The 12,359-nt window shown below is 64.0% G+C and overlaps 1 protein-coding gene across 1 annotated transcript; it reads right to left on the bottom strand.

Moving 5' to 3' along the window:
• Positions 1–1,045: 1,045 nt before the first annotated feature.
• MFSD12 (major facilitator superfamily domain containing 12) lies at positions 1,046–12,222 on the bottom strand. The gene is made up of 10 exons (XM_064734073.1): positions 11,785–12,222; positions 7,023–7,233; positions 6,093–6,216; positions 5,687–5,884; positions 5,348–5,440; positions 5,171–5,263; positions 4,331–4,501; positions 2,936–3,030; positions 2,145–2,275; positions 1,046–1,577 (listed from the first exon to the last, which is right to left on the bottom strand). Exons 1-10 carry the CDS (start codon positions 12,212–12,214, stop codon positions 1,483–1,485), a joined length of 1,641 nt encoding a protein of 546 aa, XP_064590143.1. The 5' UTR covers positions 12,215–12,222; the 3' UTR covers positions 1,046–1,482.
• Positions 12,223–12,359: the final 137 nt, after the last annotated feature.

Below are 12,359 nucleotides of genomic sequence, written 5' to 3'. Positions count from 1 at the left end.
GCTGCAGAGGGACTGGGGACAAGGCCTGCAGGGACAGGACACAGGGAATGGCTCCCACTGCCACAGGGCAGGGCTGGATGGGAGACTGGGAATCAGGAATTGTTCCCTGTGAGGGTGGGCAGGCCCTGGCACAGGGTGCCCAGAGCAGCTGCGGCTGCCCCTGGATCCCTGGCAGTGCCCAAGGCCAGGCTGGACAGGGCTGGGAGTGACCTGGGACAGTGGAAGGTGTCCCTGCCATGGCAGAGGTGGCACTGGATGGGCTCTGAGGGACCTCCCAGCCCAAACCATCCCAGGAGTTATGGAATAACCCCGGCACCCTCCTGAACACACTCGGTGTGCACACAGCACAGCCCTGCACACGTGGGGGGCACACACAGGTATGGACACACACACACAGTGTCACACTCAGAGTCACACAGACACACAGAGTCACACACACTCACCCAGTGTCTCATACACAGTCACACACACAGACACACAGAGACACAATGTTGCACACGCACGCGCACACACACAGTGTCTCTCACACACACGCACACACACATAGTGTCACACACTCATACACACTCACAGTGTTACACACACACACACTCTCACACAGTGTTACACTCACACACACACAGTTTCACACACCCAGTGTCACACACACCCAGTGTCACACACACACACAGAGTTTCACACACCCAGTGTCTCACACACACACACACACACACACACACAGTTTCACATACCCAGTGTCACACACACAGTCACACTCCCCACCAGTCCCCGCCCCCTCTGCGCACGGCCTGCTCCCATTGGCTGTCCCACGTCGGGGGCGGGGCCCCGCGCACGGACCAATCCCCTGTCCCCAGCGCTGCGCGCGCTCCGTCCCGCGCGGGGCCGCCATGGCCGCCCCCCCCCCCCCCCCCCCTCCCCGGCCCTCAGGCCGCTCCTCTGCCCGGGCCGGAGCCGCCCTGGGCCCCCCTGAGCCCCCAGACCCGCTCCGACCCCTGCTCTGGGTCCCGCAGCCCCCACCCCCATCCCGGAGCCATCAGCGCTGCGGTTGGTTTTTTTCTCTCCTTTTTCTCCTCCTTTATAAAGTGCCGTTTGTACGTATTGACCTTACAAAAGCAGGTTAAAACCTCGGGCCTCCCCCGAGCGCTCCCCTCTTCTGGGGCCGCCCCGGCCTGGCCTAGGCCCTTCTAGTGTTCATTGTGCAGGTGAGAGGTGCCAGGTGACCCTGCACCGGTCACACTGCACCGGGGACAGCCTTCATGGGACACCAGAGTCCGGGATGGGGACATGAGGTCAGGGTGGGAATACGAGTCCAGTGCAAGGAGACGGGGTGGGGTCACCCCCTCCCCAGAGCCCAGTGCCCCCCAGTGCAGGGGACCCTCCAGACTCAGAGTGTGGCACCGCGGTGGCCCAGGACGTGGTGGCCGAGGACACAGCCCTGGGGACACAGCCCTGAGGACACGGTGGCCAAGGACACAGCCCCGCTCAATTGACAGTGCTGCTGTGGCTCTCTCCCTCAGTGCTCCCAGTGCCACTTTCAGGGGTCCTCGCGCTCCTCAGCCCATGCAGGCTGACAGCACCTGGAAGAGAAAGGGACAGGTCAGGAGAGATGGCAGTGTGGGGTGACCCCCATGTGCTGGCCTGGCCCCTCTGCTAGCACCAGGGGCCTGACCCAGCAGGGCCCCAAGCAGCACAAGGGGCCTGTCCTGTTTCACCACCCCACAGCGAGGCACTGGCACCCTGAGAGGCAGAACAGGCGCTGAACAGCGGTGTCGGCTCCCCAGCCTGGCAAAGGGCACCCCGCCGTCCCCCACATTTGCTGCCAGACCCTGACACCCCTTGGAGCCCAACGTGGCCACAGCCGGGCCAGGGGGGTGCTGCCCCCCAGAAGGGCCCAGCAAGCAAACACGGCCCCTCTCTGGGGGTGGCAGGGAAGTGTGACAATGGCCCTGCCCTGTGTCCTACCATGAGGGCTCCCCTGCAAGCATGGCCACAAGCCAGCCCAGTAACGACAGCACTCCCACCACTGCCCCACTGGGGCCATCTGCAAAGACACTGTGGCTTTAGCCCAGGCTGGCACTGACCATAGGGCTCCCAGTGCCCCCAGCCCCACGCTGGGCTGCCCCCAAGCCCCCAGCCCCACTCACGGCAGCGGATCCGGATGGGCCACACCATGATGGAGCAGAGGGTGGTGACAGCAGCGACAGCGATGCCGCCGGTGACCAGCACCATCACCCAGCGGTAGAAGCTGACACAGGCAGGGCAGCACAGCTCAGTCCTGTGAGGACAGGCAGGGATGTGGCTGGAGGCCAGGACTGGGGTCCCAGGCTGTGGGCAGTGGTCCCATATCCTCATATCAGAGTCAGGACAGGTTTGCACTGGGGTGTGAGGGAAAGGCCCGGGGCAAGGATATCCCCAGGGTATGGCTTGGGCCCTCCAAGGCTGGGAGAGAAGGTGAAGAAGGGTTTAAGACAAATCAGAGCTGGACAAGAGAAGGCTCCAGGGAGACCTCAAAGCCCCTTCCAGTGCCTAAAGGGGTTCCAGGAGAGCTGGAGAGGGACTTGGGACAAGGGAGGGGGGGACAGGACAAGGGGGAATGGCTTCTCACTACAAGAGGGCAGGGTTAGATGGGATACTGGGAAGGAATTCATCCCTTTGAGGGTGAGGAGGCCCCAACGTAGGGTGCCCAGAGCAGCTGTGGCTGCCCCATCCCTGGAAGTGTTCCAGTCCAGGCTGGACAGGGCTTGGAGCAACCTGGTGTAATGGAAGGTGTCCCTGCCCATGGCAGGGGGTGGAAGGAGATGAGCTTTAAGGTCCCTTCCAACCCAAACCATTCTGGGATTCTACAGACCCAAGCTGGTTCCCTCCCGTGTCTCTTGCTCCAACCCTGGAATGTTTCCTCAGGCAATGGGGCTCCCAGCTCTGCAGAGACACTCACGGGCAGGGGTGCAGGTTCTGGATCATCATCACAGCCAGGCCATTGGCCATCTTGTCCGTGAAGCTCATGGCACCGTACACAAACGCGCTGCTGTGCTGCGGGAGGAGAGGGAAGCGCGCTGTGCTGTGCTGGGCACGCAGCGCCGTGTGCCCTCTCATGGGCAGAGCCCTCACTGCAGCCGAGCAGCAGAGCACGGGCACGGCACACACGGGGCACAGCACTCATAGGGCACAGCACACACGGGGCACAGCACTCACGGGGCACAGCACTCATAGGGCACAGCACACACGGGGCATAGCAATGGGGAACAGCACACAGGGGGCACAGCACACGGGGCACAGCACACACAGGGCACAGCACTCATAGGGCACAGCACACACGGGGCACAGCACACAGGGGCACAGCACTCACGGGGCATAGCAATGGGGAACAGCACACAGGGGGCACAGCACACGGGGCACAGCACACTCATGGGGCACAGCACTCATGGGGCACAGCACACACGGGGCGCAGCACACGGGGCGCAGCACACAGGGCACATCACACAGGGGGCACAGCTCTCAGGGGGCACAGCACACGGGGCACAGCACACACGGGGCACAGCACACACGGGGCACAGCACTCAGGGGGCACAGCACACAGGGGGCACAGCACACACGGGGCACAGCACAAACGGGGCACAGCACACATCGGGCACAGCACACGGGGCACAGCACACAGGGGGCACAGCACTCACGGGGCACAGCTCTCAGGGGGCACAGCTCCCAGGGGGCACAGCACACAGGGGGCACAGCACACACGGGGCACAGCACACACAGGGGGCACAGCACACACAGGGGGCACAGCACACGGGGCACAGCTCTCAGGGGGCACAGCTCTCAGGGGGCACAGCACACAGGGCACAGCACACACGGGGCACAGCACATGGGGCACAGCTCTCAGGGAGCACAGCTCTCAGGGGGCACAGCACACAGCGGGCACAGCACACGGGGCACAGCACTCAGGGGGCACAGCTCTCAGGGGGCACAGCACACGGGGCACAGCACATGGGGCACAGCACTCATGGGGCACAGCTCTCAGGGGGCACAGCACACAGGGGCACAGCTCTCAGGGGCACAGCTCCAGGGGGCACAGCACACAGGGGCACAGCACACAGGGGCACAGCACACACGGGGCACAGCACTCACGGGGCATAGCTCTCAGGGGGCACAGCTCTCAGGGGGCACAGCACACAGGGCACAGCACTCACGGGGCACAGCACTCACGGGGCACAGCACACGGGGCACAGCAGAGCCCCCTCCCAGCGTCTCCATCCCCTAACCCTGAGCAGTGCCCGCTCCAGACCGTGGGTGCTGTGCCCCGTGTGCTCTGTCCCAGCAGGAGCAGCGGCCGTACCGTGTTGGTGCCGATGAGATCTGCAGTCATAGACAGGGAGGTGACCAGGATGGTGGCTGAGCCCGCCCCGAGCAGCACCGCCAGCCCGTAGATCTCATCTCCTACTGGCCTGGCCAGGGCCACCCAGGAGGCAAAGGCCAGGACCACCAGGATGCCCACAAAGTAAGTCAGCTGTGATGGGGACAGGCAGAGGGAGGAGTTCAGGCATCAGCTGGCACTTGGTGAGGAAGGAGCAAGCAGGGAGGGGACAAGGCCAGCACTGCCCAGGACCCATGAGGGACAGTCCTGGCTCTGTGCCAGCTGTATTTAAACAAGGAGACCCCAAAAGCAGGTCCTTGCATGCTCCAGGCTGTCCTGCAGCCCAATGGTTGAGCCCAGGCAGAGTTGTGGGAGCGTGGCTGTGAGGGTAAGGGACACTCCACTGCCACCCAACAGCACGGAGGGGACACACTGGGGAAGCAGGTCCTTCCTGCTGGCATTGCAGACCATGTGCCCACCCTGGCCAGTGTAACCAGACCCCCCCTCTGCCCCTGATGGGCACCACAGCGCTCTGCAGCCCAGTCAGGCCTGCATGGACATTGCCTTCCCCAGCCCAAGGGATGTACAAGACATCCTGCCACCATCCATGCCCACCACCCCCAGTCCCAGCAGGACACAGATCCCCATCCCTGCCCACCACTCCCAGCAGGACCCATGCTGCAGTGGGTCATTGCTGGCAGAGGTCCATGAGGGGTCCCTGCTCTCCAGTTCAGGTGTGCCAGGAGCTTTGCTCACAGCCAGGATTTGGCTCCTGGTCTCCTCCTGGGGTCAAACTCCAAATCTCCAGCACCCTGGACTCACATTCCGACCAATCCATTTGTTCACAGGCTTCATGAGGAACGAGGAGAGGAACCCACTGACGTACATCACCAGGGGAATGGTGGCAATGTACTTCTGCAAGGGACAAGGACAAGGAGATAAGCCCCAGGCCATGTCAAGACACCTTCCCACGTGGCCCTGGACCTGCCCTGCACCCACCTTGGAGAGCAGCAGCGAGTTGGTGAGGTACATGGCGATGTAGGTCTGGGACAGGTTGACGATGAGGCGGGTGGCCATGTAGAGCACTGCAACCTGGGAGGGCACAGGGCCAGGGCATCACAGCTCAGCCTGTGGGAAGGACCTGCCCTGCCCAGCTGTCATGGCCCAGAGGGAAGGGGATGGATGGGTGCCCAGAACAGCTCCCCTCTCCATCCCCACCCCCACCCTGGGCAAGCCCCGTGGCAGCAGCCCAGGCCAGGGGAGTCGTGCCCAGCTGTACCCAGTAGAAGGAGGGCTCCAGCAGCCAGCCCAGGCCAGGGGAGTCGTGCCCAGCCATACCTGGTAGAAGGAGGGCTCCAGCAGCCAGTCCTTCCAGAGCAGCAGCGGGCGCGGGGGTCCCGGGGGCTCCTTGTGCAGCAGTGGGGTGCTCTCCTCTGGCTCGGGCAGCACCCCCGGTGAGTACGGCTTCTCCTTGGTGCCCAGGTGGAAGATGAGGGAGAACACGGCCCCCAGCCCCACCACGATGAGGGCCAAGTTCTGGTGAGGCAGTGGGGGTGAGCACAGCAGTGGGGGCAGCCCCCCATCAGCCCCCCAGCAGTCTGGAGGGTGAGGAGGGGTGCCCAAAGCCCACAGAGGGCTCAGCGTGGCTCTGGCCCAGTTGGGGAGGTTTTAGGGCACTGACTCCCTGCAGTGCCTCCCCAGCTGGGCCATGGGAAGAGGGAACCCCAGGGACTGTGCCACTCACCCGGAACACAGGGATGTCCTGTGGGCCCAGGTGCTCCATGCGGTCGGGCTGGTCCGTCTGGAAGTTCAGCAGGAGCCAGGTCAGGCCGTACACGGTGATGTTGGCCATGACAGTGAAGGCATACCTGAGCAGAAGGAAACCTTGGGGTGATGCAGAGGGACAAGCATGGGGACAGCACAGCAGGACACCTCTGCCCACAGCTGCCATCCAAGTCAGGTGTGCTACAACCTCTGCACTCCAGTGTCATGGCTGAGGTGACACCTCTGAGGGCACAAAGCACCTGGCCAGGCGTCAGCCTTACTGCTGCAACTCCCAGTGTGCCCAGCCCAGCTTGGGGCATGACTGGGAGGAAACCAAGATCCCTTCAGGTCAGTCTGCTCCCCCTCCAGGCACAGCTCACCTCTGCTTCAAGGATGCCAGGAGCTGCCTGAGCCGGTACCCCCAGAGTGGAGACCCAGGGTTACCCCACACCTCCCTGCTCACCCTGCCCCATGGAATAAACATCCCATCTCACATCCTGGTCCTGACAGGGATGAGCCAAGTGCACTGCCCACCTGGCCCTGGAGACATCTCACCTCCAGAACAGTACCCAGAGCAATGTCCAGCTCTCCTTGAGGGCATCTGGGAAGCACAGTCCCTCCCCTAAATGTCCATTCCCAAAGGAGAAGCATCCCCAGCTCAGGGAAGTGTCCCACAGGCTGTATCACTGACATCCCTGGCATCAAGACATTCCTCCCTGGCAGCAAAGGCTTTGGGCCACCATCCCAGGACCACAGTCCTATGGCACATCCCACAGCACACCCACATGGCCCAGCCCTTGTCCTGCCATGCTGAGGTGTGCCACAGCACCCAGGGACCTCCTGTCACACGGTGATGGGACCCAGGGCAGCTCCCCAGGCCCAGGTGACCTCCAGGTGCGGCTGTGCTCACCTGAAAGCTGTGAGCTCCACCTTGCCATGGTCACTGCTCACCAGCTCGGGGATGAGAGCCAGGTGGGACACCTGTGTGGCTGCCCAGCCAAACTGGAAGATGATGATGAAGGGGAGGTAGTAGATGAAGGCTGCCCATTGTGGAGTGCTGTCCCTGCAGGCCAGGCAGGGGCTGAAGACAAAGGGAAAGGACAGGAGGACACAGGTGGTGCCTGTAGAGAGAGCAGAGCAGTGAGGCTGCACTCCTGTGTGGGATGCCAGTGTGACACACACTGAGCCCTCTCCAGGACAGGTCCTACCCCAGAGCTGGGGAGGGAGGTGGCTCCTTCCCCAGCCAGATGGGACATGTGGAGCTCCAGACACCCCCTCAGCCTGTCCTGCACAGGGAATGTCCTTCCCTCTGGCACAGACAGACAGCCCCAGCCAAGGTCCTTGCCCAGCACTGCTCTGTCCCCTCAAGACACCATGACAGACCCTCAGTGTCACACCCACAGGCAGCAGGAGGTCCCCAGGTGCAGATATCCAGTCAGATAACCCCTCCCTGTGCCTGCCCCTGGTGATATGGCACCCCTAGGCTGGGAGGGCTCTGGCTGTCCCAGGGGCACTGGCACCCCGTGTGTCTCCATGTCCCCTCTCCTGTGGGGCTGGCAGTGGGGCTGGCAGAGAGAGCCATGCTTCCACCACACTCAGACATCACCCACCGTGTGACAGGGTGACACAGAGCCATGGGGGCTCCGGGAAGGGCCCGCTGAGTCAGGGACAGCAGAGCCAGGCTCCTCCCTCTGCTGTCCAGCACAGGGACACAGCCTGGGGACGCCGCGTGGGGCCAGCCTGGCCTCACCCTCCCCCTTCCCAGAGTCACAGAGTCTGTCTGCCGAGCGGCTCCACAGACCCCAGACCCCAACACAGCCTGGTGCCCTGTCCCACATGTCCCCCACAGCCTCACTGTGTGCTGATGAAGAGCTGTTCCTACAGCTGAGGGACACCTGCTTTGCCAGGTCCCCAAGGTACTCTCTCCATTTTGCAAGAACCTCTCTTCCTCATGAGTGATTCCTCTTCCTCCCACCCATGAAGGGGATTTCCTCCTCCTCCTCCTCCTCCTCCTCCTCCTCCTCCTCCTCGCTCCTACACAGCACAGCCATGCAGGCCAGGGCAAGGCCAAGGACAAAGCCAAGGGTAGCTGTGACAATCTCAGCCCAGCCCCATCCATTCCCAAGGGGTGCTGGGTCCCCACACTGGCTCATTCTGCTTGGCTTTGGTGCTCCAGGACCTCTGAAGGACAGGGGACTCAGGCACATGAGGCGCCTGTGTCCCAGACAAACCACAGGCACAGGAAGGTCCATGAAGGCTCCAACCAAGCCAGATCCTCTCTGTTCCCTGGGTTTTAACTGGGCCCAGGTGAGGGGTGAGTGTCCCAGGGCCCCACAGGTTCAGGCTCTGCAGCCCTGTTGGGCTGTGAGGGCTGCCAGGGGAGCGCTGGGGCAGGAGCTGTGGGGCCCGGCTGCTGCAGCCTCCAGGGCTGCTTCTGGGCCCACCCACGAGCCAAAGCCACCTGCACAACCACAGGAGTGTCACCTCCTGCTCATGACCCTCTGGGACAGGCAGTGTCCACCACCAGGGTCACCCCACCGGCCACCCCATCTGGCACAGGGCTGCACCCCAATAGCCATGTACCCCCAGTGCCCAGAGTGGCTGCACTGACTCAGAGGGTCCGGAGGAGCCCCTGCTCTCCCAAGGGGCGCCATGGGAGCCCCACCCAGGACCATTCCACCCACGCCTGCCGCACCCCGGGAAGGCAAAGGCCCGGCCTCTCATCGCCGGCCCCGCGGGGCAGATCACGGGAACGCCGGGCTGCTCAGCACCGGCGCCCGGGGCAGGGAGTTTGGGACAGGCTGAGGCAGGCAGCAAAGGGACGCTCACCCTTCCTTTCACCGCGTCAGGAAGCCGGAGCCCATGAAAGAGCCGGCGAGCACGCAGGGACACCCGGAGCGCCCGCGGGAACACCCGGGGCCGCGGCCGCGGTGGGAAGATGCCACGATAGCAACTCGTGGTGTCTCCCCCGCCCCGAGGCTGCGGTTTCACAGCGTTTCCTCTGATCTGAGCACGGGTTTGCCACCGGACGAGACACCCCGCTCCCACACAGCACCCCTCGCTGCAGCGTGACCCAGGGAACGGAGCGGTCCCGGCACGGCCGGATCCGGCGGGTTTGCCACCGCCGCCGGTCTCTGTGGTCAGCCAAGGTGGGCGCCGGGGAAGCCCCTGCCTTGGGAATAAGCCACGCTGCAGCCTGGAACACAGCCTGCGTCCCTGCTGCAGCCTGCCCGGGCTGTGCTGTGCTCTCTGCAGGCCCGTGGTAGCATTTCCCCTGTGCTGGCCGGCAGCACCCGGCTGGAGCAGCGGGAGGAAACAGCTCCGGCCACTTCCCTAAATCTAGGAGGCCGATCCGGCTGACGCCGGGGCAGGGGTGAAGCTGCCCCCCCTGCGCTCTCCCTGACTCACCAAGCCAAGCTCCGGCGAGGTCAGGCGCCTTATCAGGCTGCCGTTGGGTTGCACAAAGCACTGGTCGAGATAAATTTGGGATCAAGATAAGAGGACCCACACTGCAACCGTCCTCCCCCCACGCGGGTCTGCTCTGGGCGAGGCAGGTCGTTACCCAGGGTTGTTATCAGTGGCCATTTCTTCCAGCAACTGCCCCGTCCCCAGTGCCAGCTAAGCAGGATGTGCCGGCTCCTGCACCAGTCACAGCACCAAGGAACCTCCTTCAGGCTGTGCTGTCCCCTCAGAGGGACCAAGGGCCCCTGTGCACATCACAGTGTCCCCTCAGAGAGGGACCAAGGACCCCTCTCTACACCACACTGCTCTCCACATCACACTGTCCCCTCAGAGAAGGACCAAGGACCCCTCTCTACACCACACTGGGCCCTCAGAGAGGCACCTCAGCAGATGGGTCCCCACCAGCCCCTGCATTCCGCTGCATTTTTTGTCCCAGGGCAGAATGCAAGATAAACCTGTCAATAATTCCTGTGAGCCAGAGCCTCCTGTGCATGCCATACCCCACTGCTGGCCCCTGGGTGCACAGCCCCAGCACAGCCAAGGGCCCCATGCCACAGGGCCCCCGCCCTGGGGACACTGAGAGCTGCTCAGGAAGCACCTGGGCTTTTGGAAAGCCCAGATTTTACTGATGGTCTTGGTTTTGCTGCAGCTCTGAGGTCTGAGCATGTGGTTCTCACCCCTGCCTGCTGCCACCCACACACACAAAGCCTGGGGAGCCCCCGGGATGGGATGGTGCCCAGGCAGGACAGGGATGCCATGGTGCCCCTTCCCCATCCAGGCTGAGCATCCCACTGTGCCCTACACATGGAGCAGCTCTGTCCCCAGCTCGCTGCTGCAGGGGATCCCAGAAAGGCACCTCCCAGGCTATCCCCTCCTCACCAGACACACCTCCTGTCACCCAGGGCACTGCCAACACACCAGACCCCCTTCACCTTCCACAGGGCCCCCCAAAAGCCCCCAGGGCACACAATTCTGCTCACCCCTGGGACTGCCCCTCTCCAGCTGGGGGGACCCTGTCCCCACCTCACTGCCACATGATGGTCCCCCTCCCCAGAAAGACTCCCACACCTTCAGGGAGACCTCCATGACACAAGGCACCCCAGTTCCTCCCTGCTCCAGGGAACCCCCAAGACTGAATCCCCAGCCCAGAAAGGCACCCTTGGACTTGTTCCCCCTCTTCCAGAGCACCCCAGAAAGGTATCCTGGGGCTGATCCTGTACCCCAGAGAGGCTTCTCCATGTCCCCTAGCAGAGTGCCCCCCCCGTGCCCCCCAGCAGAGCTGCTTGGGGCCAATGCCCTCCACCCAGCATCCCCCACTGTCCCCCACCCTGAGCATCCTAGAAAGGTTCTCCTGGGTTCCCCCACTCAGAGCACCTCAGAAAGGCTTCTTGGGCCACCCTTCTCCCTTCAGGCACCCCAGGAGGGTCTCCCACCCCTGGCATCCCAAAAAAGCTCCCCCAGGGTCACCCATTCTCACATGTCACCCTGGATAGGCATCCTCAGTCACTCCCTCAGGGCACCCCAGAAAGGCCTCCCCAGAGCCATCCTCTCCACTTAGAGCACCCCAGAAAGGCTCCCCCCGGTGACCCCCAACCCAGAGCACCCGAGGTCTCCCTCCCTCACAGCCAGACTCCTGCCCTCCCCTAAGCAAAGCCCCTCGGGGTTACCCATCTCTTATCTTTGGCAGCCCAGCAGTGTGTTCCACCCAAGGCACCCCAGAAAGGCTCCCCATGGCCGCTCATTTCCATCCAGGCCACGGCAGAAAAGCCACTCTGAGCGACCCATTTTTACCCAAGACACCTTGGATAGGTACCCTTGGGCCACTCCAAGGCTCCCCTGTGTGTCCTTCAACACAGAACACAGTAGGGTCCCTCGGGGCCACCCCTCTCACTTAGAGCATCTTAGAAGGGCTCTGGATGTCCCCTAACACAGACACCCCAGAAAGTCTCCCCCGGGGCCATCCCTCTTCACTCAGAGCATCCCAGAAAGGCTCTGGTGGTTGTTCCATAACACCGGCACACGGAAAGCTCCCCCGGGGTGATCCCTCTCTACTTACGGCATCCCAGCAAAGTCCCCCCTCGGCTGTCGCCCACTCAGGACACCCCAGAAAGGCTCTCCCGGAGTCAGCCCTCCCGGCTCCCCCCATCAGAGCTCCCGGTCCCCGCACCCCCCGCCCGGGTGTCTCCGGTCCCTGCGGTCCCCGCACCCACCGGCCAGGTGCCAGCCCTTCCTGCGCCCGCAGCGCCCGCAGCCGTGGGCCCGGTCGGCCTCGAAGCCGAGCAGGGGCGTGCAGAGCCCGTCGGCCGCCTGGCCCGCCAGCAGCAGCCCCCCGGCCGCGGCGTGCCCGTAGCCCAGCACGGCGTGCAGGAAGGGCAGCAGGTACGTGAACCAGAGCGCCGAGCACGCGTCGTTCAGGAAGTGCCCGCACGCGAAGCTGAGCCGCGCCCGCAGCGGCAGCGCCGGGCCCGGGGACTGCGGGGACAGCGGCGGCTCCGCCATGGCCCGGCCTGAGCCCGCGGGGACAGCGGCGGGACGGGCCCGGCGGGAGGCACCGCCAGGGAATGGGAGGGGACGGGGAGGGACACGGAGCGAGGAGGGAGGAGATGGCAGGGACAGGGAGGGACCGCCTGATCCCCGCATCCCCCGGGAGCCGGCCTGGGCGGGGAGAGCGGGGGGCGGCCCGGGCGGGGAGGCGGGACGGGGGGGCCCCCAGTTACCCCAGTTACACCAGTGCGATCCACCGATCCCAGCGCCTACTTACCCCAGTTACACCAGTGCTATCCCC

Source organism: Zonotrichia leucophrys, chromosome 28, assembly GCF_028769735.1.
Source record: "Zonotrichia leucophrys gambelii isolate GWCS_2022_RI chromosome 28, RI_Zleu_2.0, whole genome shotgun sequence".
In the NCBI taxonomy this organism is placed as follows: Eukaryota; Metazoa; Chordata; class Aves; order Passeriformes; family Passerellidae; genus Zonotrichia; species Zonotrichia leucophrys.
This window is presented reverse-complemented; position numbering and strand designations above follow the sequence as displayed.

Bases quoted from the DNA above. Each gene is read 5' to 3' on its own strand.
- MFSD12 (XM_064734073.1), bottom strand. From the start codon at position 12,214: ATGCGGGGATCAGGCGGTCCCTCCCTGTCCCTGCCATCTCCTCCCTCC. The intron at 7,234-11,784 runs GTGGGTGCGGGG...CTCTCTCTACAG, and splicing joins GAAGGGCTGGCACCTGGCCG to GCACCACCTGTGTCCTCCTG. The intron at 4,502-5,170 runs GTGAGTCCAGGG...TCCCCATCACAG, and splicing joins ACAAATGGATTGGTCGGAAT to CTGACTTACTTTGTGGGCAT.